At 31.3% G+C, this 26,515-nt stretch overlaps 2 protein-coding genes across 6 annotated transcripts; one reads left to right on the top strand and one right to left on the bottom strand.

Annotated features, from left to right (window-relative positions):
• Positions 1-912: 912 nt before the first annotated feature.
• Positions 913-14,160, bottom strand: LOC143067308 (uncharacterized). 3 transcript variants are annotated; one of them, XM_076240455.1, is made up of 4 exons: positions 14,137-14,160; positions 3,300-3,481; positions 2,726-2,869; positions 913-1,225 (listed from the first exon to the last, which is right to left on the bottom strand). In XM_076240455.1, the coding sequence occupies exons 2-4, from the start codon at positions 3,442-3,444 to the stop codon at positions 933-935; spliced, it is 582 nt and encodes a 193-aa protein (XP_076096570.1). In that variant the 5' UTR covers positions 3,445-3,481; positions 14,137-14,160; the 3' UTR covers positions 913-932. The 3 variants fall into 3 exon arrangements, with proteins under 3 accessions (XP_076096570.1, XP_076096568.1, XP_076096569.1); XM_076240453.1 differs by lacking the exon at positions 14,137-14,160 and adding an exon at positions 10,656-10,805; XM_076240454.1 differs by lacking the exon at positions 14,137-14,160 and adding an exon at positions 10,453-10,649.
• Positions 10,700-25,820, top strand: LOC143067307 (uncharacterized). Of its 3 annotated transcripts, none has more exons than XM_076240451.1 (15): positions 10,700-10,804; positions 15,191-15,324; positions 15,975-16,020; positions 16,985-17,054; positions 17,330-17,564; positions 18,407-18,490; positions 19,260-19,610; positions 20,071-20,247; positions 21,268-21,355; positions 21,968-22,089; positions 22,534-22,637; positions 23,043-23,111; positions 23,830-23,994; positions 24,450-24,768; positions 25,088-25,820. In XM_076240451.1, exons 2-15 carry the CDS (start codon positions 15,222-15,224, stop codon positions 25,111-25,113), a joined length of 1,959 nt encoding a protein of 652 aa, XP_076096566.1. In that variant the 5' UTR covers positions 10,700-10,804; positions 15,191-15,221; the 3' UTR covers positions 25,114-25,820. The 3 variants fall into 3 exon arrangements, with proteins under 3 accessions (XP_076096566.1, XP_076096565.1, XP_076096567.1); XM_076240450.1 differs by lacking the exon at positions 10,700-10,804 and adding an exon at positions 10,825-10,944; XM_076240452.1 differs by lacking the exon at positions 10,700-10,804 and adding an exon at positions 10,857-10,881.
• The last annotated feature ends 695 nt before the right edge of the window (positions 25,821-26,515 follow it).

Raw genomic sequence — 26,515 nt, 5'->3', positions numbered from 1 at the left:
TCTCGAAAAGAAGCTCCATGATCAATCAATATTTTTAGCATACTTTTATCCTTAATGGATGCTCTAACAGCTTATAGTATCAATTTTAAATTCTTAATTTATTAATTTTCACCTAACCTCACCTAAGTACATCCTTAAGAAGCACAAGTATTTTTAAATTACCGGTAAGACAAAAATTGAAAATCAGGTAGAAGACCTCACCGAAAAAGACCATACAGGCAATACAATATGTAATTTTAGAAAATGTGGTATGATTGCTAAGGAGACAACTCTTTAACAGAGACTGAATGCATAGAGGTTGGCAACTATAGGTCACTGTACAGCCTTCAACAATATGCAAAACATATACTGTATAGTGAGCTATAAAAGGCCCTGATTTGACAAATGTTAAACAATTCAAACAAGAAAACTAACTTTGTACTAAACAATAAAGGAAAAAAACAAATATGATATACTGCAACAAACGACAACCACTGAATTTAGCCTTATAACTTGGGACAGGCACCTAAAGAATGTGGTGGAACCGTGAATTATATTTCAGTAAAATCACTTAACACACCAATTGATTGAAATTGAGATGCAATTACTTCGTCATTGAAAGTCTACATATATCTTATCTATGAATTGATTAAAAACATGGTAAGTTTAATAATTTATTAATGTATACATAAAGAGAAACATGTTATTGATATCTTATATACCACCTTCTATTTTTTTTAAATAAGGATTGTGTCTTTCCTCCACTATCTCTTTTTTTCCCTTGACACAACTAGGTAGCTATTATATTGAAGTTAAAAAAGAAAGCTAATTTTGACCATGCAAAATATAACACCACATTATGCTTTAGTTGCATCATCTAAATTATTGAGTTAAATTTCAATTTTGAAGGCTACAAATAAAATATAACATCAATAAAAATAAAATTTACTACTTTATTTCAAGAAGATTTCATCATCATCATTAAAAATATTGAGGTTTTCACATTTGTTTGGTGTTGGTGACACCACAGGTGATAATCTTATGTTGCTTGAAGGATTCATTACAACTACATTTTGTTTAGGTGTGCATGGTGACATCACAGGTGATAATCTTATATTGCTATAAGGATTTATTACAACTACATTTTTTTTAGGTGTGCATGGCACAGTCTGTTCAAGCTGTGGTGTTCCTGGACTATCATTTGGTCTTAGACTCTGCTCTGAACCTGTGATGGTATGCTTTCTTGCTGAAAAGAGAGATGAGAAGCACATTTTAACAATAATAAACTTCCAGAAAAGTCACATCTGACCTACACAGTTTGATCAGTATGCTTTATTAACTTATTAAATTCCTTATTTCAGTTGAGATTTGGTGTAAGGGTGCATTTAACGATTCAACAGAGTATAACAATCTTCTGTGAAAAAGTGGTCTCACTCATTGACCTATATTTTAGTTTTTTTCCATTTTCATTGTTTTTAACATCTAAGGTCATATCTCAGACACTCCAATTCTCACATTTTATACTTTTCCACTTTTGATAACTGATTTTATATCATGATTTTTATCAAGTAATAATGGAAGAGGTGATATTTGTAATAATAGACTACCAATTCTTTTTTTTTTAAGTTACCTCATAAAAAATAAAAGAGAAATTTCCGCACCCAGAGGCGTCCTTTATCTGGCCCCTAAACAAATATATATATACTAGTTCAGTGATGATGAACGCCATACTAAACTCCAAATTATACACAAGAAACTAAAATTAAAAATAATACAAGACTAACAAAGTCCAGAGGCTCCTGAATTGGGACAGGTGCAAAATTGCAGCTGGGTTAAACATGTTTATGAGATCTCAACCCTCCCCCTATACCTCTAGCCAATGTAGAAAAGTAAATGCATAACAATATGCACATTAAAATTCAGTTCAAGAGAAGTCCGAGTCAGATGTCAGAAGATGTAACAAAACAAAATAAACAAAATAACAACAGACTATTAGCAGTTAACTGACATGCCAGCTCCAGACCTCAATTAAACTGATTGAAAGATTATGTCTTCATCATATGACAATCAGGCACAATCCCTCCCGTTAGGGGTTTAGTATCATACTATCATAAAATATATGAGAAGAACATAACCCTTGTCTTCATCATATGAATAAATGAATATATATGAATTACATACACATTTACAAGCCAATTGCAGTATACATTCTTACAGCTATGTTAGAAAATTAAAAGTTAATCAGTTTTCTTAATATACAGTCATTGTAGATTTATGTTTCACAAATTGTTTTACAAAAAAAAAATCACTTGCAGGAAATATAATTATCATTTTCAATGGGGTTCGTGTTGTTTATTCTTTAGTTTTCTATGTTGTGTCATGTGTACTATTGTTTTTCTGTTTGTCTTTTTCATTTTTAGCCATGGCGTTGTCAGTTTGTTATAGATTTATGAGTTTGACTGTCCCTTTGGTATCTTTCGTCCCTCTTTTACAACAATTTATGATATGTTCTCATATTTCTCTCCTAAATGCTGGCAACTAAGTCTTATTAGCCAATAAGCTTCTTTCATTAGTTTGGACCAATACAATTTATAGTACAATAAACAATGTGCTATAGTCACACTTAAAAACTCTGTATAATACTGTTGTTTAAAAATATGAGTTATTTCCCTTGCATATACAAAATGTTTACACACTAGTAATTGCTGGTAACATTTGCAGGAAAGTTCAAACCTATGTAAAGTACCTGATCTAAGCAGGACAATTTCAAGCAAAGGTGTTTCATTATGATGTGGTCTCCTGTTCAAATTCACTGGTGTGGTGGGTGTAAGAAAACTGTGAAGAGTTGACTGAATGACTGGTGTTCCTGAAACATTTGCTTCTTGACTGTCTGAAAAATACATATATTGAAATATAATATAGTGAAAAAGTAACCTTTTATTACTTGCAATAACTAGAAGATGCTAAAGTGGATCATAGCTAGAAGTACATTCATCACAAAAAAACATTTTAGCATACTCCTATTACTTGCCTGAAAACCAGTTTTTTACAACTTGCCACTGACCTATTAGGGGTTTAGGTATGTGTGTTTGAAGACTGGCAAGAAAATTATTTGTGTTTTGTTATCATTTAAATTTATTTCTTTTTACTGTAAAATAATTGTGATCAAACTTGACAGATCATTGAAATAGTATACATTGGCCATCTAACTGTTTTATATTGTCTCACATAAACTGGTATACAATTAATCCTATTAAGCTTGGCTTTAATAATACACCGGTAACTTTTGTACTATTGAATCTGTAAATTAAAACTTGTACCTTGGCTTCCTTGACTCAAACTAAAATCACTGTAATTTGGAACTGTAGCAAATGGTGAGTCATAAGTACTTCTGTCAGGCAGTTCATGGAATATTGGTGGTGTCTGTGGAACAGATTGTTCTTGTGATCCTTCAAGCCGATACATTGTTACTGGTGAACATCTTTTTTTAATGAACAAGACCCTGTAAATAAATAAATAAATTGAATTACTGAGATTTTGAGTTGCAATCTGGATGTCGCAGGTGTGCTCAAATCTAATCTAAATGGACTCGACTTTTCCTACCGAAGATCATGGTCCTCTCCAGCCACTCTATTTTACTCAAAAACTTACCACCACAAAATAGCACAATACTGACAATAGTGCTGAAAGAGGTGTTACACTTATCATCTTAAAACACATCTGACAATAATAAATTTTAACCCATGATTGGTTACATGAAGGTAAAGCCCTTTTTAATGATTGATGTTTTTCAATTCATTATTGAAAATTTCCAAATTTTGTCCAAGAGTAAATTTTACAAATTGAGAATTCTTAAAACATCTCATGATAAATTAATTCTAGTTTAACTCAACCTTCATATAAGTTTGCTGGTCAGTATTACATGACTTTAATAATCAAATTTTAAAAATCGTGACCATAAAAGTTATCATGACAACTCTAGTATGCTTTTAAAAACATATCTTCATCCAGAGCGAAGGATTGCATGATTTCATCTCAACATTATTTTGTACATGGCTGTGTGAACTGCTGTTTGTGTTTTCATTGTTTGAATTCTTTTTCTGTATTAAAATATGTTGTTGTCTTATTTTTTATCATCTATGGTTTCAAATTTCACCCCTGGTATCTTCTAAACCTCATGTGCTGATCAGGAACCTTGTCAATGATTGTTTTAAATTACGTTGCAATGTTAATATAAGATTTTAATAGGGCATTACATTTTGTAGCTACGAGATATAACAAAAAATTAAAATATAATTATTTTCTTTCAATCATTGATGAAAGTGAAATAATAATTTGCTTTTAGCAGCATGTTTGGTTCAACTTTGTCAAAATAAGCTAATACTATTGCTAATGAATTATTCACCTGCAAGTGAACAATTTTACCTTATTCAATCCTTATTCATGTGACTGCGTACCTATAGATTATTTAAACAAGAACATAATAAAGAACATTATTTAAGTATTCATATGCCAGGAAAATATAAAAGCTCCTTTTCAAAATTTCTATGTGGTGTGGCGTCGATTAAAAACAGGCAGATATGAAGGGGTTTTATGTGAAAATAGATTTTTTTTTAATGATTCATGTATGCAACAGAAACTCATTGAAGATGAGAAACATGTTTTACTCAAATGCCCTTTATATTCACATGCAAACTAGAGGTTTTTACTAGAGCAGTTTCTTTGAATAGTGTTTTTAGACTTAAATGTAGTCCAAATAATTATGACGTCTGGCAAGGCTAATTTATTTAAAAATAATAATAGCCTTGCCAGACATCATAATTATTTGGACTAACTTAAATGATAATGAAAATTTTTTACTTTTATTTACAAAAGAAAATTTGTGCTTTTATTCTGCCAAAATCTACCATGATATCTCAATTCAAAGGAAGAATGTTTTATATAAAAATATATATTTTTATTTTTATTTTTATCGATTAGTTCATTGTTATGTAAAAGTCTCTCATAACTCTTTTGAGAGTGGCTCTCGAATGTTTATAAGATTGTTTTGTACTTTTAATTAAAACATGCTGTAATATATATTGTATTCATGTTTGTATTGTTCATGTAGAGAAGTGAGACTATAATAAAATATCTAGTTTCATTTGATTTGATTTGCCATAATCATGAAATATTTGGTCTGGTAATGAAATAATAAACGTCCAAGTACTCACATAATTAAAAAAGCCCATGATGAGGAGGCTTAATAATTGTCACTTGAAGAGTTAATTTTATATGTATAGTGGCGTAGCCAGGGTTTAAATGATGTGGATGCGAAAATATTCGCCAAGCGGAGCAAGGCCAATTTTTTTTAGGACCTTTTATGCACTTTTTTTTCAGACGTTTTTCCTGTATACATGTGTACTCCTCCTACATTCCAACAATGGCTAGATGTTTGTTTAATTTCAAAATACCCATTAATATATAAGTTTCTAACAGAATTTTGTTGTTTTCTCGTAACTACCATCATTAGATACAGTAATATATGATGTTAAAGTTTCACATCCAATTGAAATATGAAATCTCAAAATGGACCCATTACAAAGGCCCTTTTATATATGGAACTTCGAAATATAGGCTCTGAAGTGATGCCCCCCCTTTCCCGTAATTTGAGCCTCCACAAGGGATTTTTTTATTACTTGTCTTAATGCCTTGCAGGGGACAGAAATGCCGGGCGTCCGTCATGTGTTGCCAGATTTTTGTGAAATTTATATCATCAGCAATATCTTTGAAACTCGCGAAAACAAGTCCTGATCAAATAATTTAACCAACTATGCCCCCTTTGAAATATAAATCATAATTGATATAAAATTGCATTTGGCCTGAAGATTTTATTTCTCTTTAGATATTAAATTTTAAAAAAAGATAGAAAATGCTTTTTTTAGTAACTGCCCTTGTATATTAGAATAGATAAATATGTGCACTATACGGGTACTTATAAAGTGAGAAACGGAATCGAAACGAAACGAAATGAAACGAAACGAAATACAACGAAACGCAACGAAATACAACGAAACGAAACGAAATATAACGAAACGAAATGAAAAAATGAAGAAACAAAATACAACGAAATGAATCTGACCTTATGTTATGCAATTGTGTGGTGCTGTTGATGTAGTTATCATTGTTACAACCACGCTAAAACAGTATGTAAGATGAAAAGAAAAACTCCTTTGATCTCTTAATTGAGGATTGTAAATTAATTTATTGTTTATTGAAAGACTGCATACTTTTCTACAACCCCGTGTGTACGTGCTACCCGTTCTGACGTACAATATAACACTTTGATGTTCCAAAAATACTTTTTAAAGGCATTGTCTTTCATCCTTTCGGCTCCCTTTAGCATGCCTGAGTTTATATATGGGTAAGTTGTGAGCGTGAGAAAAAAAATTAAAGGTCTTTGAAGTTTTCTAAAACGCATTTAGCACCAGATGTTGCACGGGCTCCAGCCGGGTATATATAAAAGGAATATTTTTTATTCAACCGTTATTACGCAAAATGGAGCCCAATGAAAAGGAAAAGAAAATGTAAGTACCCTTATACATGTACATTTTATTTCGACAGTGTTAGTAGTTAAGGAAACAGAACTTAAAAACATTTTGATGTTGAGTCATTGCAATTTTTAGTAGCTAACCAGCTGATATCTGATATCTTTATAGACCATAATGGCAAAATATTTCAATAGCCCAGGTCATAATAAATTGTGAATAAAAAAATGATTTATTTTAAGAGTATTTTAGGGGTTTGAGGGTTAATGTATATAAATGGTCTTTAACGTCCAGTGGCAAGTTAAATAAATATTCAGGACAAGAACATTTAATATAATAAGATATGAATGTTTTACCCTGTTTTGTGCAAGAATTTCGAAAAGATTCCACTCTGGTTTTTGTCTATGTATTTCTATTTGTATCCATCTGATGAGTTAAGCCCTTTTCAATTGATTTTTATAGTTCGTTCCTATATTTTACTGTTACATCACTGTCCCACGTTAGGGGAGGGTTGGGATCCCGCTAACATGTTTACCCCGCCACAGTATGCATGTATGTGTATATGTATGTGCCTGTCCCAAGTCAGGAGCCTGTAATTCAGTGGTTGCCGTTTGTTGCTGTGTTACATATTTGGTTTTTTTCGTTAATTTTTTGTACATTAATTAGGCCGTTAGTTTTCTCGTTTGAATGGTTTTACATTTGTCATTTCGGGGCGTTTTATAGCTGACTATGCGGTACGGGCTTTGCTCATTGTTGAAGACCGTCCAAAATAGGAACGAACTATAAAAAGCCGTTGAAAAAAATATTTTGGCTTTTATATCAGAAACGGATAACTATTGGCTACTACGGGAGTTTTTAACGACCTTGACTGGCTATAAAGCCCTTGCACGGTTGGTACTATTGGGGAAAAACAAGTTCCTGTCCTCATAATTTTTTTCGAATATAAGTACTTACAAAGCATTTTAACCGACCGGTCTTATTAAACTCGGTAAATCCGAGAAACTTGAGAAAGGGGAGATCATTTTTTCTTGTGAGGGGCGTCACCATTTAAATATTTGTGTTCGTGACTCTTTCTGCACGGCAAATTCAATCCCTTTTACACCACCCGTATTGAAATCATGGACCTGCCCAATTACAGGGTCGTTGAAAAGACTTCTTTATACATGACATTTTTATAATTGAATTTGAAAATATCTTTTCTATATAATAGTTTTATTTTGAAGTATTTGTCAGGGGCGTAGCTGCCGTTAGGCACTTTAGGCACGTGCCTACACATATTTTTTTCACAAATATATATTTTTTTTAAAATTAATAAACAACGTTATATGTAGATGAACTCCAGTGAAGTTGTCACAACTCTAATTATCGAATGTCATGTGTACACTATTCTCTCGTCCTTATACATGTTATAGTGAAAAGAATATTGGATAGAATTGAATGTTTTTATGTGTGTACCTTATATAGAAACTATAAACTAGAACTTTGGTTCGGATCATTTCAATTTTATCAACAAAAACTTGAATGAACCTCAACTTAGACTCATGAATTTTTAATTAGTTGTTGTAAATTTTCAACTAGCTTTCCACTTTGTCTTCACTCGACTTGCCAATGTTGGTCGTCCGTTTGACTGTGCAGGATGTATAAATACATAGTCACGTCTGGTCAGAATGGGGACATTTAATCTTATGCCTAGTTGTAGAGAGAATGCCACTCTTTGAGGAGTTCGTAGTTGGCCTACTGAAAGGCAAAGTGCCTGCTCCTATCCAATGATCCCTCATTTTCCAATGCATGGCATTTTCATATTGTAAATATTTATTTTTTTTATATTTGATTTTCCAATTGTACTGCGTTATTTAATTCACCATTCAGATGTTATGGTAAATTATTCATAATTCTTCGATGTTTTCATCATGTATATTATAATTTTAATGATTAAGTAACCAGAAAATTTAATATTTTTGTGCATAAAAGGAGTAGGTCCAGTTAGACCCCTTTTTGGCCCCAAAATATAGCAGTTTTACAAAATTGTTAAAATGTAAACTTTTATTTATTTATTGGACAGTAGAATGCTTCTGCTACATAAATATGGGCTGTTTTTGATAATACAATGCACATATATCGGGTACTAGCACCATTAAGTCATGCTAAATTACTGCAATCCTCACAATTCTAGCATTTTAGTTGAATTTTGGACGGTTTTCGTGTAAAACTAAAGTGGCCGCATTCGTGTTCATCCTTAATATTGAAATGTAAGTTGCATTTTATGATTATACATAACATATATAAAGGTTGAGGATGAGCACTTTCATTTTTGACAAAAACCATCTGAAAAGAGACATTTTTTTGCATATTTAGGCTTGAATCGGATCGTTTTTAATGACTAAATCAGTTAAAATCTTTCACATAAACTAATCGAATCAAATGAAATAGACACTTAAGTGTTTAAAAAGTGGCCAAAATCTTTCGTCAGATGAACAGTGGCGGATCCGGGGGGGGGGGGGGGGGGGGGTCCGGGGGTTGGATTTGAATGGGAGCATATAGTTGGAACCCCCACCCCCTTTACTCTGGGTTGGGAACCCCCCTTTTAAAATGGCTGGATCCGCCACTGGATGAACCTGAAATTTTTGACCAAAATCGGTCCTTACCGGACCTACTCCTTTTGCAGCCGAAACGCTGAAATCCGTTTACCGTCGGGGGGCTTCGCCCCGCTAACCCCCTACCAGGGCTCTGCCCTGGACCTTGAGCCAGACACCCTGCCGATTTGTGCCTACAGTTGAATGAATACCTAGCTACGCCCCTGTTTGTATTATGATTGAGGAAAATTTCTTTTGAAGTAAAAGGGCTGGGGAGGGGCAATATATTTGATGCTTTTGGAGAGGGTTTCGTTTCTTCATTTTTACATTTCGTTTCGTTTCTTTATATTTCGTTTCGTTTCGTTGTATTTCGTTGCGTTTCGTTGTATTTCGTTTCGTTTCGTTATATTTCGTTTCGTTTCGTTTCGTTTCGATTCCGTTTCTCACTTTATAAGTACCCGCACTATACCGGGACTTTTGAACTCTTTTTTTGAAAATAAAATTAATATTGTACCAAGTTTGAAACGGGTATTTATTAGCCCAGAAATGATCACACTCCATAATAAATACTAGTCGTATTTATTGTCACAGGAAACGATATAAGGCAATGATGTGTTTGTTGTTAACTATAGTTGCTATGTCATCAATCCGCTTTGTTCAATCTCAGACCAAACATGTCTGCAGGTCTACGTATTATCATCCTCTGCGCTTGCCGTTGCCGACGACGCGCTAAGACGTAGTTGACAGCACTTTTCTGCGATTTATCCATCTTGTTTACATAAACTAAAAAATCATCTTAAAGGAAAGACCACGTATACTGCGTTGGAAATGATTGCACGATGTTCACATATCCTCACCCTTACATTCAGACACAACATATGCAATTATATATATATATTTTTTTTTTTTTGTCAAAATGATGTGGATGCTTGAGCATCTGAGCATACATGCAAGCTACGCCACATTGTTGATTCAATGGACCCCTAAGGGAGCTACCATTTGATTTTTATGTGGGGGCTAGGATGAAAAATTTTGTCCTGCTTTTTTTTTTAGTTGTAATCTCTGTCCTGCCTTTTTATTTTTTACTCTATTCTGTCCTACCTTTTTTTTTACTAGTTTATCCTGACTTTTTTTACACAAATTGTCATCCTGCCTTTTTTTTTTTACCAAGTTGCTCATCCTGCCTTTTTTTTTACTCAAAACTCCTGTCCTGCCTATTTTTTTCAAATTTCATCCTAGCCCCCCCATAAAAATCAAATGGTAGCTCCCTAATAATTATTGTTCTTTCAGTGGAAATTAAAAAGACACTTCTAGTGTGTCAGCAACAACACAGGTTCTAACATGAATTTGTCTATTTTAGAACTTTTACTAACCCAAACAACTGTCAAAAACAACGACAAAAACAATAGTCCGTAAAATAAAACCATTAACGGTGTATAAATCAGGATTGTTTCTTCAACTGAAAAACCAGACAAGAAGGTTAGCAATAATGCTGAATATGAAGAAGTTAAAATTCCAGTTAACATTCCCTGTGACTCTGTTTCGAATACATTTGCGGGCTCAACTATTAGTTTACCTTTTGAGCACGTGTTCGGAATTCGTCTGCAAGTTTTGTGGAAGTCCAATCAATGATACGTTAACATCCTTTGATAAAAAATTGACCAATGAGAGAAGGTTTTCTAAACTGTGACGGCAATAAATCATTCTACTCGAACAGAATCAAAGGTGTCTTATTGAACTTTTTCTTCTTTTAGATATTTGGATACACGAACTGCACACCAAACATACATTATAGTCCCTAGGTCTAGAATTTCAATCACTCAATCAGTTCAAAAGTTTATGTCCCATTTCATCTGTTTATCTAGGTAAAAAAAGAGAAGGTCGGTGTGTTTGATCAGAGACATATAATTGTATTATATGTCTCTGGTTTGATATATCGGTGATTCATTGGTGGCTAGTCATTGTTTTTATCAAGTCCCTAGGAATGGTATACTATAGTGATCATCACTATGAAAATCCTTGATTCTACTTTTAAAAAAAATACATTGATTAATTAATATAGGACAATCATTGACAACAGAGGCAAATTTATCCCCTCCCCCTTTTTTTGGTGGGAAAAATTTGATTGAATTAATAGAGAACCACTGACGCATAACTGGATTGGTCCCGTCTTATGAAAATTTTCTGGATCTGCCACTGGACAAGATTTTTGACATAATTTTTGTTGCAGATAGCTCCACATAGGGATACTGATCCGGCGGCGGCGTTAGCTTACTTCTTAAAAGGTTTATATTTTAGAAGGTGAAAGATCTGGATGCTTCATACTTTGTATATAGATGCCTCATGTTACGAAGTTTCTGTCAGCCACATGTTCAATGTCCTTGACCTCATTTTCATGGTTCAGTGACCACTTGAAAAAAAAGTTCAGAATTTTTGTAATGTTGAATTCTGTCTTATTATAAGTAATAGGATAACTATATTTGGTATGTGGTACCGTGCAAGGTCCTCATGCCTGTCAGTTTTCACTTGACCTCAACCTCATTTCATGGATCAGTGAACAAGGTTAAGTTTTGGTGGTCAAGTCCATATCTCAGATACTATAAGCAATAGGGCTAGTATATTTGGTGTATGGAAGGATTGAAAGGTGTACATGTCCAACTGGCAGGTGTCATCTGACCTTGACCTCACAAGGCCGTAACTACCCTTGAGGCAAGTGAGGCAATTGCCTCACTAAAATTTCGACACTGATTATTTTTTTAAAACATATATAACATATAAATATAATAATCGTTTGTTGGTCTGCCTCAACCTTAATTTCTATAACTTGTCATCACTCCTATTAAACTATTCTTCCTGGATATAACTCAGCATCTCAACGAGTGATGTTTCTCGATTACATTATCCTAGTAACGATAATCATCATGGATCTCTAGTTAAAAACAGGCTCTTGCAGAAAAAGGAAAAGTGACACTGAAGGTAAAGAAGGAATATTCTAGTAAACTAGTTTTTTTTGTGAACAAAGTCTGAGTATTGCATATAACTTCATTAGAACAATCCAAAAACGATAAGCGACTGACAAATCAAGTACTGGTGTTCGGAAGGGGCAGTCCTGTCTGCGTATTCATTTCTCCGTTTCACCAACTTTTGACAAATCAAGTACTGGGCATCGCAAGGGGGCAGTCCTGTCTGCGTATTCATTTCATGAACCTTAATCTTTCTCTTTACAGATAAATAAAATTAGATAATATGAAACTTGCATGGATTAGTTTTTATCCACGTTTCTTTAACCTTAAAAATTGAAAGAATATCCCATATTCCAATTTTATTGAGGAATGGTAGAACCTTTAACACATGATTTTGTCTTTACTTATTCGGGACTACGGAATTTCGTTTCTTTATATTCGGGGTTTCGGAATCGAACACCCCAACCCCTAACCCTAAATTTATAGATTCTGGAACTAAAATACCACCAACTATTTCCAGAAATAATTTGAAATTACGGACCTACATGTAAACGTCAAAAACTCCATTCTAATTCCCCTGTACCCATATCATATATACTTACTCTAGATAGAATGATATACATATATCTTATCTCATTATATCCCTAGTTTGTCTACTCTTTGTCAGCGTAAAAGCGAGTTTAATATTTTGTAACTGCGACTGTATGGTGGTGCTTACAGGAAAACTTAATTCCCTTTTGCAAACAAAACTGTTACTACCGATGCTGCTACCGAATTGTTGATGGAGAAGGAATTGGAAGAAGACATTGATCATTGTGTTGATGATGGTAGTGTGTTACCTTAAGAAACACAGACTGCCCTGAAACGACTGAAGACTTGGAAAAGAGCATGCATGAGTGGCGAGAGATTGTACGGTCTTGACATGCTCCCTTCATCGCGATAAGGATATCAGCAGACCAAACTATGATTCTGAAACGATTTGACTGAACCGGCCATAGAAAAATTTGGCAAACTCTGACTGAATCGATGTTTGTTCTATGTTCTGGCAGCAGACTCAAATCAGTGATATCTGGATGATTATCTTACATATAAATTAAATAAAGTTGTTAAAAATTTGGTGAAAGTAAAAGTCTTCAAATATGAAAAATTTATATAAAAAGTGTCCACATTCAAAACATTATCAAACTCTTTAAAAATGCCTAGAATGCAGGATTTTGCACCATTCATTTCATACCCTCCAAAAAAATTTCGCATCGCTTCGCTCGGCTCAATTATTTTGCCTCACTAAAATAAGATGCCTAGCTACGGCCTTGCCTCATTTTCATGGTTCAGTGGTTATAGTTAAGTTTTTGTGTTTTGGTCTGTTTTTACTCATACTTTATGCAATAGGTCTACTATATTTGTTGTATGGAATGATTGTAAGGTGTACATGTCTAGTGGGCAGATGTCATCTGACCTTGACCTCATTTTCATGGTTCAGTGGTCAAAGTTAAGTTTTTAAGTTTTGGTCTTTTTATCTAATATAATATGCCAAAGGTCAACTATATTTGGTGTATGGAAATATATTATGATCTATATGTCAGTCCCGCAGGTTTATTTGACCATGACCTCAATTGCACGGTTCATTGCACAGTGTTAAGTTTTTGTGTTTTGGTCTACTTTTCTTAAACTATAAGTAATAGGTCAACAATATTTGTTGTATGGAAGCTTTGTTAGCTGTACATGTCTGCCTGGCATGGTTCATCTGACCTTGACCTCATTTTCATGGTTCATCGGTCTTTGTTTAGCTACAATGTATCTTGGTTAATGTTAAGTTTATGTGACAGTTGTAATAAAGCTTTATACTTAGGACTGTCAACATAATATCAATGATTAGTAGATAAGGCGAGACATTTCAGTGTGTGCACTCTTGTTTTTTTTATTTTTGACATAATTTTTTTTATACGACTCAGAATCTGATCCTACTCTAAATTGAATCTAATGTAGGACTAGGAAGTTCGAAGGTTACAATGTATAGTCCATCAATGCTGTAATCAGGATAAAGCCAATATTTATCAAATGATCTAATTAATAATATTCAAGAATAACGAATACCTGTTGTCTTCAGTAGTTCATCTATAGTGGTCACTAGCAAGTTGACCATGAGGGTTGTGAGATCAAACCATAGCTAGGTAGAAAAATACTTTCATTCTTAGTTTACAACCATTGCCAGTTCTGCTGCTGAAGGGTTCTGGTTTTCTCCATGGGATTCCAGCTTCCTCCACCTTAAAAAGCTTGCCACCATGATATAGTTTAAAAGTGTATTAATTGCTGTGAAACATCAACAAAAATCATTCAATTAGTGTATTTTGTAAATTTCATGACATTTGTTTAAAAAAAATAATTGAATAAATCCTTACATTACACGTTCTTGAATACTTGTAAACTTTAAAGGGGCACTAGCTGTCAAATTCATGGTCACCGATTTGACTCAAATTCTCATATTTGATTTATAACAATGTAAAACATTTATTCAAACTATCAAAAGTCTAAAATAAACAGTTTACAGAGCATGGGGTAGACAATATATAGGTTCGTTTCGTGTGTATTTTAGTCCAGACGCCATCTAATTAACTACCGATTTGACCTCAGATGACAATATAAGCGATGTAAACATAAATAAAGATATGAATAGATTAAACTAACACGTGCAATTGGATTTTTATAGGTCTGTTTGATTTTATTTTATAGATTAAAAATAGATGTTTCTCATTGTTTTTAACCGTATAAGAATGATTTTATGTGCATCGAATTAGTAATCAAATGATTTACCGTAGTTTCACTTTCATTGTTGACATTCTTTTTCTTTAAATAACCAGTACACGTACAATGCATGCGTTGTCAATTTCCAGCTAGGGGTTAAATTGAAGTTCACATGAATACGAATTTAAAGAGGTCGACTCATTCACTTGCAAGTGAATCACTAATTATAATTGTTTCTTAGCGTAATTTGACAAAATTGAACCTTTTTGGCTGCAAAAAGCGAATTGTTTTTTCACTATTTTACTTTCATTATTGATTGAACAGAAAAAAATCAAACTTTAGATTTTTTATATATCTCGTAGCTAGTGCCCTTTTAAGTTCAGGTATATATTTTATTTTTTCCAAGGATAAGCAAGTTGAGAAATGCTGAACATCTAATGAACCAAATCAAAACATACTCTAAAAGCAGACCAAAATCTGTTGCTATACAGGAAAAAGATGACACCATATTCGAAGCATCTGAATCCGAAAGTGATGAAGGTAAAGCCAAATTAGTTAACATTTCTGTGCCTATCCTAACTTCCTAAAGAAGAAACTTTATTGTTGGATCTCTAGGTAAATGTTACATATATATTAATATGAGTAAAAGAGAATGTTTGATATATGTATACAATTTTGAAATTTTTATGACAAGTTCGATGTGTATTTTTGAAAATATTGTCTGTGTGTAAATCCATGTATAACCATTTTAAAAGAAACTCAGTAGATCGGTATGAAAGACAAAAAAACAAAAAAACATATAAACAATACACAATGCAAATATAAGAGTACTTGCAGTCACTAGAAGCAAGTTCAAAGCCAACTACAACTAATATATAAATCATATTTTCCCAGATTAAAGTATCAATTAGAACTCATCTAATGGATTTAGTTTAAAGATGTCATTAACAGTCAGAGAAAAGCATGACCTTGTGCAATGTCAAAATAAATGCGTATCAATAGTGTATTGATTTTCCCCTTAATGTGGAAGGAAAATCCCTAAATCTTTCTCACAATGGAATACTTGTCCCTTTTTAGTATAAAAGCAATGTTTATGTTGGTAAGAGTTATTGTAATGAATATGCAACAGCTTCAGATGTTTGTAATTTTCTATTTTCATGGACTGTGACATTATATTTAAATTTCAACAGATTACAATGTTGATGTAGAGATTCCAGGAATTAATCAGCTTAAAAGGTAAGTTTAAGAGCTTCTGTGTGTACTGGTGAGTCTCAATGGTCTCAAAAATCATATTCACCTATTCCACTCAATTTCTCATATTGATTTATATTGTAATTAAATGATTATCTAAAGTGCAAAAAGTCCAAGGGAAACAACTAAAAATACTTGTATTCTTTATAATGCACCAACATTCATAAATATTTAAGACAAGAAGCCATCCAAACAAACCTCATGTTTGACTTTATTTCAATGCTCACAACAAATGCTTCAGAAATCAGTTTGATCAATTAATATGCTTGAAAGCATGAAATGAAAGAAATCTTAACAAAAACATCCAAAAACAGTTAAGGTCAACTTTGCCTGAGGGAGTTCAACACTATATAGAACAATGAAAGGACTGCTTTGAAAATAATACTGTTGTAATTCATATCAAATCTTGTTTTAATGACAAAAAATTTAGAACTGATGCCACAGTGATTTCAATAGTTGCTTGACTGAGTATGTAAGCAAATTAAGTATCAGTTTACTCTGGCAAAATTTTCAAGTTTTGTAATTATAAGTTATGTTTATTAGTAGACTACAACTTCTTCATTGATATCAATTTCCAAGTATTGGTCTAGTACAGAAATAAAGTATTCATCCTGAAGCAAAAATATCCTTTAGGGACAACATCAAAAGATCAATATAAGATAAAAAACTTAATTCAAATCGTTTGGGGGTGAGGGGTTGAAATGCTGCAAGATTTGGTTATCCGACATTGATTTTTACATATATCCATATTGGTCAATCAATTTTTTCCCAAATTAAGTTAAGAGGGGGAGGGACGGGGGTCAGTGAAAAAACTATGTGAATTAAGTTTTTTATCCTTCATTGAACTTTTGATGTCGTCCCTTAAAAACATCCATCATCTGCTTTTTTTACCCTTGCAGAGTACTTGTGCCTAGATGAGATTTTAATATTGTTATTATTGTGTTTACAGACAATCTCCTGTGATTGGCGGAAGAATAATGAGGCCAGTAAAAACAGCACAATGTAATCAGAGAAATTTGGTAATCTCTTATAATGCTTGGTTTTTACTTTCTATTCAATTTTTTGTCATCTCGGTATACTTGTTTCTACATGCATAATATTGCAAGAAGAAAAATGAATTGAAAAATTTACTTATTTGTATTTTGAAGTGAAAATCTGTTCATACCTATAAAAACACAATGTTATAAATCTAATTCATTCTTAAAATTAATCAAATTTCTTCAATAAAACACCCCTCATTTGCAAGTATACTACACTTACAAAAATTATAAAATTCAATTTTGTGGTTTTTCAGAAGTCCACAAAGAAAGGTGGACACCAGTCAACTCCATTGAAGAGGAACTCATTAGAAATGGCACAGCATGGTGCAAAAAGCACAATGAAGAACAATGCAAATATAAAACAAATAGATATATCAAAGGACAAAGGGAAATCGAGTAAAACTCTGAAAGATAGAAAGAGGACAAAATATTCCTGGTCGGGAAGCGATGAAAGTATTGAAGTTCTGCGCAAGGATGAAGGAATGACATGTATGGTTATTGTGATACTGATAATTGTTCAAATAACTACTTTAAACATAATGTACTTTTAGGTTTTTTGTTTGTCGATGCCACAGTATGTTAATTTATATCTCCCTAATCATAGATGTAATACCCATTACATCTATGCCTTAACATTGTATGTAGGTAGAAATATTGTTGATGTACTGTCAATCTGTTTGAAAGCAGATTGGAAGAAACCAAAGGAATACATGATAAATTCAAAATTTGACCTTGTCCTTATTCTCTAATTTGTAAAGGTCAAGACATTTTCTTTGAACAAAACATAGACTTGATAATTTTTTTCACATAGGGAAATTTGTCATTACAGAATTTTCTGCACTTTTTAATGGGATTGAATGAAACTTGATACTTGTGCTTATCCCCAGCTGGTTATTTCTCAGATTTCATCTGGCTAATGTCATGTCCTTAAAAAACATAACTCCAGGAGTTGCTTCCTATTACCTATTACACATGTTACTGTGTTGAAAGTATTCATATGAAAAAAGAAAAGCTTTTGATGATGAATTCCCAGCAAAAGGTATAAAAACATTGAATAATTAAATTCTGTAAATTTACAATGAAGTCTGTAATTGAAAATATAGTCCACTAACTATTTTATCCTATTGTGCATATCATTCGCATTTATTTTAGCAAATCCAACACGTCTGAATTTTTGTCAGAATAATTTACTTCGTTTTCTATGGTAAAACAGTTGGTTTTTTTTAACTTACCTTCAATAAAGAAGAAAAAGTGGGGTCGCATCAAAAACAAACTTTACAATTCATTTATATAGTAATTCCTGTTTGTGCACTGTAAATACTTTTTTTCAGGGCAGCAAAAAATTTCATTCCTATTACCAAAAATGAATCAAGAATATGTCTGTGAAGTACCTGGAGGACCAGACATTTATAAAGGTATAAATGAAAGATTATTATACCCCAGCTTTAAAAAAGGGTGTATACTGTTTAACCTCTGTCTATCCATCTGTCAGTCCGTCCGTCCCATGAATATTTTTGACGCATTTTTCTCAGGAACTACTTGACAAGGATTTCTAAAATTTGGTTTCATGGTTTATATTAGTCAGTTATACTGTGTGATGCATTTTCAGATTCAACACTCAACAATTTCCTTGTTAACATAACACTTGCATTAGTTTACACATAATAGCCAAGTTTAAATTTTCGTCAAATTTTTCTCAGGAACAACAATACAAGGATTTCTGAAATTTGGTTTCAGGGTTAATATAAGTCAGCTATACCGTGTGATGCATTTTCAGATTCATCACTCAACAACTTCCTGTTTACCGAAAAATTTCGGCAGGGGTATCATCAGTGAGCAGTACCTCGCAGTTCGACTTGTTAGTATTATTTTGTTCTTTGTTTTTAAAAATGCATAAATGCAATATTTTGTTGAATGTAAAAATGGTCTAAAGCTGTATTTATTAAAAAATGACACAGGAAGCTAAAAAGACTGGTTGAAGATTTACTGTGCAAATTCTTTTCCTATATGCCCTGTATTAAGACTTAGCATAGATTTCTATCATTCTATCTCTCTGCATATTAAAAAAAAATCACTTTGTTTCACACCATGTTTACTTTCTTCAGTACTAAAACTTTTATGCATTTGTGTTGTAGAATTTGTTTACAATTAAAAAAAATATTTAAATTATGATCTGTTTCACAGGAAAAAAAGAAGAGATGAATAGACTGTTGGTCAATGTTAGTGCTGAAGAAATTACTGAAGATCCTGAAACATTTGATGACATGGATGATGATGCCAGCAATGATGAAGATGATGACGAAAATGATGAGGATGAATATACCTATACTTATACCTGGGTGACTGAATCTGGTACTCAAACAGTGCAATCAACCATACCCAGTTCAAAGAAAACAAGTAAAATAGTGCATTCAACACCTTATACTGAAAATGCCAGTACCACTCATATTGGAGCAGACAGTACTGGCACATCTACTCTGAAAAAAAATGTTGAAATTAATAGGAGGTCCAGGACAGGAAATCTAAAATTGCCTGGTAAGTACCTGTATTTATAGAAGAATAATGATATACCTTGCTCACCTCATAATTGTTAAAGATCAAGGAAAGAAAGGAATTATAAAGGAATATATATAAGGAAAAAAAAACTCATTGAGCACTTGCAACATGTTAAAATTGTTGCATTCTTAATGTGCATGTCCCAAGCCACTAAATTGTCATTGGTGGCTGACAGAGGGGAGATGGTACTCTTCATATATAAAGTTATACACAAACATGGTCTATTCCCAAATTTGTATGGTTGCTGTCAGTTTATATATAATATTAGCTTAAATCTGTCTATTGGTATTTCTTTTTGACATTTAGTTATATTAAGGGCCTTTTACGGCATATTCATTACCCTATATGCTTTACTCATTGTTGATGGCTGTATAGTGACCTGTAGTTGTTATCATTCTTCTCTTGTAATCTTGAGTAAACATTTCTTATATTTTTATAGATAAACCTTCACAGTCTACTATAGTGAAGTCAGAATGTGAATTTATAGAAAAGGACAAGACAGGCATTTCATTCAATCACAAGTTGAACTCAACAATTCAGAAAAATGCACAGAATATCAAAGATTGTGGGTTTCCTGTAGATTTATCCTCAATAAGATTCTTTCAGGGTAGATCAAGTAAGAAATATTTCATCATTGTGTAACAATTTTCCCTATGACAAACTAAAACAATGATATTTTTTATGAATAGACTCCTTAAGTTTCAGTGATAAGTAGAATAAGAAAATAAAACAACTATTATGGTTCATAACCACCACAACACTTTCCTTTCTATAGTTGCAGTGAAATCTGTGTAAATGTAGCCTTAGACAGTTAAATTATTTAAGACTATTTACCTAATCATTTGAAGTAAGAATTTGGACAGAGAACCTAGAGGTTTGTCAGATGTATGTTGATGAACAATATTTATTTTAGATATCACTTCTGTAACTTGGTTTAAAGTATTTAGATACTTATTCATTCTGAAAACAGAATTCATTTAATTAGTGAGAGAAAAAAATAAACACTTTATATTGTTATAAATTAAACAGAAATTAAATGGATAATGTGGATAAAAATTGACAAAATTAAAAAAAAATATATTACTCTAGAAAAATATATATATTTTTTGTTGTTAAATTAAAGGTATATATAGGTCTGGTGATCATTTAAATATATCTTTTCCTTTTTCAAAATGAACTGTTTGAATTCTTTTGTAAAAGTATGGTGATCATTTAAATAAAAACATGTATCAGCAAACATTTAAATGATTTTTTTTTTATTTAAAAAAACTGCTTTCACAGTTAAATTTCTCAACAAGTAGCCAGACAAAGTATTATTTATTCAGATTAAAACTTATAGTGATGTAATACAAAAGATCAAAACACTCACATATACATTAGAATTAATGCTAATTTTAATTAGTGGTAGCCATCTATTAAAGTTTGTGTACTCTAAGTATGTTTCTACAGTGTAGGAATATTTGTATTCTACCCAAGCTGAGTATTTAGCTCAATCTACTTACATCTACTTAATATACACAATCCTGTCTCTTTGAGAGGAATTGACTTCTCATATCTTATTTATATATAAAGGAATAATAGGATAAGTCTTATAAACAAAACAAATTGAAGCTACACATTCCAATTGATTTTACAGAAGTCATAGAAAAGACACCTATTCAGCAAAAAGCAGAAAAGACACCAACTAAACAGATAACTGCACTGCAAGTTTTGGAAGAGTTGAGGTAAGAATTATGTCTTTTTTGGGATAAAATCAATCAGAAACACACAGAAAAATAATATGTTTGCATTGACTAGTTCAGCATTAGAATATAGTCCTTTATTTGGTTTTAAAAAAATGGTTATTGATTAAGATGGAAGGAATTATTCTTTACTTCTGATATTTGTCGTTGTTTTGTTTTTTTGTAGTGTTATGTCTTTTTACTTGAAATATATCTTTGGACCCATTTTAGTTAATAGTATAAGTCTAGTCTAAATTCTGTTAAAAACAAATAAACCAGCTGATTTTAAATACAATGGATTAGAATGTGTATGCAAATTACATTTACTCACTTTAGTATTTAAAGATTATTTTCTACTTCATGAAATTGATATCTATAAAATCCTATTAATTGTTTCAAAAGTAAAAGTTTTTATTCTTATGTTTTAAATGAAACTTTTCTTTAGAAAAGAATTTTACAAAAGAATTCAAACAGTTCATTTTGAAAAAGGAAAAGAGGCTTTAACAATCTATGATAAGTTAACAAAAGAAATATTTTGTATTTAATACATTATTTGATTTTACAATTAAATGATTAAACAAGCATAGACAAGATAGTTCATTTCTTTTTGTAAAGGGCACCATCCAGACCTAAAAAGAAAAAGATTACAGAAAAACAACTTAGTTCTACAAAAATGTTTTTGTCTGACCATGCTGCATTTGTAGATATGGTACCAGAACTGTCAACAATAAACAAAGGTATTATAAGAATTATTTATTCTGTATGAAAAAAAAGGCTTTTAAGAATATGAATGTTTATGTTTTATTATTATAAAAAAAAATGGCTTGGGTAAAAAAATTTCATTTTCATCACATGTACATTCTTCACAAGAAAAGAAGAAATATATTGACAAAACTGTCAGAACTAAAGAAACTCGGTAAATCAAAATAAGAATGATATATAAAAAAAATGATTCTCCCTCAAATCTTTAAACTAATATAGATTTAATAACATTTTTCTTTGACAATTATGAATATATTAATCAATATATTTTCTTAACTGTTGATAAAAAAAAATGTATTACATTTCTTTTGGTGTAAAACATCATACAGACATGAACAGATTTGTAAAGGTTTTTTTCTATGAATTGTGGGGTATTTAACTTTAACTTTAGCTGTGTAAAAAATATCTTTCATTTTTAGTTTGTGGTAAAACAGATGACAGTATTGAAATAACAAGAGAAAAGTCACCATTTATGAAGATGTGTAGAACTGAATCTCCAATTACACCTTTCATCTCACCAAAGGTTAGTATTAGACTTGTAATGTAATCAGTGGAAAAGAATATTTTAACTGCAAATATCATTTTTTTAATCAAATTTCAAATGTATTTGGTGTGTCCCATTTTGCCTTAATTAGACATATATCCCCTTCTGTTTTATTTGTTGGTTTTTTTGTTTTTTTTGGGGGGGGGGTTTCTTTATCAAAAGACAAGTGTCATAAATGAACATTGAATATTTTGCTTTCCTGATAAAATCTTAATATTCAGATAAGTTTTATTTATTGTAAGTTTATTAAGCAAGATACTGATGTTTTAGTGTTTTTAGAAAATTTAAGGTTATCTCCCCTTAGTTTACCACTAAAGTAAATTTGAATAATCAATGCATTTTTTTGAAAAAGTAATATCACTGTTTACTATTGGTTTTTTTCAGACAGACAAGGAGCATGTGTTCACTAGCACACCAACTAAGGATAAAAATAAAGAAAAAGAATTTCCTCAGGTATTTTTCAGTGGATTTGAATTGTAGTTTAGTTGTTTGAATACTTGTATTTTATTCCAAAGAGCATTTTCAGGATAGAGTTAATTTAAATTGGGAGGCAATATGATTTATTTTCTGTAGTAAGAATTCAGAAATTATTGTGTGGATCATTATTGCAATTATGGAGTACTTTTTATTGCAATACTCACCCAGTCACATTATTCATATTATTAAAAACCTTGCAATAATTTTTGAATTTACAGTATACTCTGTTATATCCTATAAAAATGAAACCCTCAAAAAAATTAGAGGGAGGCATATTCCAAGTTTTCACATTTATTAAGTGGTCAAGTGACCAAATTTGAAATACAAAGTATTGATATATTAATTTGGAGAAAATTATTTGGGCACATAATTTTTCTAAACTTGTTTGCAGTTAAGTCCTAAGTCAGATGACCTTTCCAGCACACCATACTAGAGCATACAGGTTTACATCAAATGACAATATGGCAGAAAAAAAGGAACTTTTGTAAAGTTTTGTTTTTATGATGAGCAGATAATACATAACATAAATAAACATGTGTAAAAAAAAAGTTGAAAATGCAAACAATAACAATTATAAGATTTCATGGTAAAGTCAATCCTATTGTTGCTAACATTCATGTCATTTAGACTCTGGGATAGTTGTCTCATTGGCAATTATACAACATCTCCTTATTTTGATATTTATATATTTTAGTTTGATCTATCATCAGTCCAGTTACCTGTGTTTGATGAAGATGAGCTTGAATTCTATGAGTCCAGAGAAGTAAACTCACAAGAGATTGTTTGTGAATCATTAGAAGAGTATGTGGACCTTCCTGAACCAGTAGTTCTGGAGAAAAAAACAAATAATGAAAAAGAGGTTCTTATTTCAAGTGAAGAATTTTTTCAACATTTTGATACTAGTTGTGAATTTTAGTAATATTATAGGAAGAAAGAATTGTATAAAAATGTACAAACTTATTTAAGGTATGGTTTTATGGGTTTTTAATTATTTGAGCTTAACCAATCTTTACTTCAAGTCCTTTGTGGGTAATTTTAAAAGGCACATATCGGTAGTGCTTTGCTTTGTAAATTTTTTCAAAAAAAAATGAAAAACAGTTTTGCCAGTCTCCAAATGTTTTCAATTACATATTTTAACAACAAGCTTGCATGAGTTAATTAAGCAGATCTACCAATAGAAGAAATCAGAAATTTTAGTCATTCTGGACAGATCAATTTTATTTACTATTTTAAAAAATCTGTATCACAACATTATCTCCCCTGGTTGTTATGAACTTTGAATGTTTTTTTAATTAATGTCATGTTTTGTTTTAGGTATCTGTTCTCAAAAATGGTGAAAAAGGTACAGAATCAACAAAACGATCTCAAAAGTCTACTGCCACAAGTCCAAAAGATATAAACAATAATGACGGATCTAAAAACAATTCAGTGAATGATGGAAATATCAGTGTTGTTCCTTTAAACAAGTCATTAGAAGTCAAAACTAAGCCTGTCACATCCAATAAGTCCAAGTTAAAAGATAAAAACAAAGAACAATGCTGCATTGTAGCTCTTAATATTCCAGTTAAACCTATAAAAATGAGATCCAAGTGCAATATAGATTACAAAGAGGTTCTTAGAAATACCCCTGTTGGTAAGTTGAAATAATGGAGATATATATTAAGAACTTTTTTGATGTATCAAAATAATTCTGGCATAAATTGTTATTCATTAATTCCAGTATATAAACTTTTTCAATACTACTAATTACATCTGATGTTTTTTGCAACAACAAAAAATACTTTTTCAATGATATAAAAAAATAACTTACATTCTCATAAAAGTTTAATTGATCAGACATGTTCCATATAAAATTTAGTGAAGTTGGTAAAGTTCTATATATATATATTTCAAAGAGGATATATCAGATTTCTTTATAATATAATAATATTTTGATATTTTTATCTTTTCAGATTGTATACAAGCCATGTTATTCTGAACTTGAAACATTCTACTTTTGAAATAGTGCAACAAGGGGAGATAAATACTCTTGAATAATTTGTTATTAAAAAGAGTTAGGTTAAAAGTTATTTGTGTAGAGATAAAATGTTTTTATTGTTGATTGTGTGCCTTTATAAGGGTAACATATTTAATGTAGCAGTGATTTTGATAATTGTTTTAATTGTTATATAAATAATGTTTTAGGTTACAACAGTGATACTAATTTTACAAGAAAAGTGCTAAATTATAATGTATTCATGTACATAGATGTTATTGTTAATTTCAATTGTATATTTAAAAGAAATTCAGATTTGTGATGAAATTGTATAAAAGTCAATCTAATGTTAGATAAAATATGAATATGAAAAATTCTAAACAATGTTGCTATTGCTTAAAGACGAAATGTAAAAAATAAAAGACTTTGTTATTATCCTGTGATAAAATTTGTCAAATATTATAATTTGTGTTTCCATTAGAATGATAATTCAGGGAAAATATGTTCATCAAATACTCATTACAACAATTATTTGATAGTACATGTACCAGTTTATGTTAATATTTTAGTAAAATATGATATTTAATGTTCTTCGAAAACTGTGATAAAAAAGAATCTGTGATGGAGTAGAATTAGAAATATTTGCCATTCTGTGATTAACTTTGGTGCAACAATGATCTCATTTCATATAATAAATTTAATTTATATAATATTGTTTTATCTTTCTTTGATGGCAGGTTGAGTTTGCAACAAAATGAAAATTAAACTGTAGTACAGATGTACCCAGTATAAATGAATGAAGATTTGGGGGTATATGTCAATCAAACAGCAGCCCAATATCAAAATTTATCAAAATTAACAAAAAAAACAAAAGATACCTACTGTCAATTTATTTCAAAAGTTTCAGAGGACTTCTAATATGAATTGTTGCCCTTGGATGTCATTTTTAATCATTCATATTAAGCTCACCACTTCACATCTATTGTCCTTCATTGTTTTTACAAAAATGTTCTCTGCAACTACTGGATCACATTTATCCAAACTTGACCACAATCATTATTGGGGTATCGATGACACCTTTGCCAACCAAGATGGCCAACAATGAACATGACTAAAAATAGAAAATAGGGGTATAATGCAACTTTTGTCTATCATTTTGAAAACCTGTATAAATATAGAAATCTGATACAGGCAAAATGTTGACCTCTACTCTACCAAATGTTCACATTTATCTGTCCCAACAACTTCTCTTAGAAATTATTACCCTAAAATGTACCTTTTTTTTTCATTTTTGCCTATGATCTTGAAATCTATAATAGATGGGGAGAAACTTTTAATTGCAAATCTGATCAGCAAAACAAGTTCTACAAATAAGTCATTTGAATTTGTGTTGTATTGCTTCTTA

Source organism: Mytilus galloprovincialis, chromosome 3, assembly GCF_965363235.1.
Source record: "Mytilus galloprovincialis chromosome 3, xbMytGall1.hap1.1, whole genome shotgun sequence".
NCBI classification, from domain to species: Eukaryota; Metazoa; Mollusca; class Bivalvia; order Mytilida; family Mytilidae; genus Mytilus; species Mytilus galloprovincialis.
The sequence above is the reverse complement of the archived record's forward strand: the minus strand, read 5'-3'. Positions and strand labels throughout refer to the sequence as shown.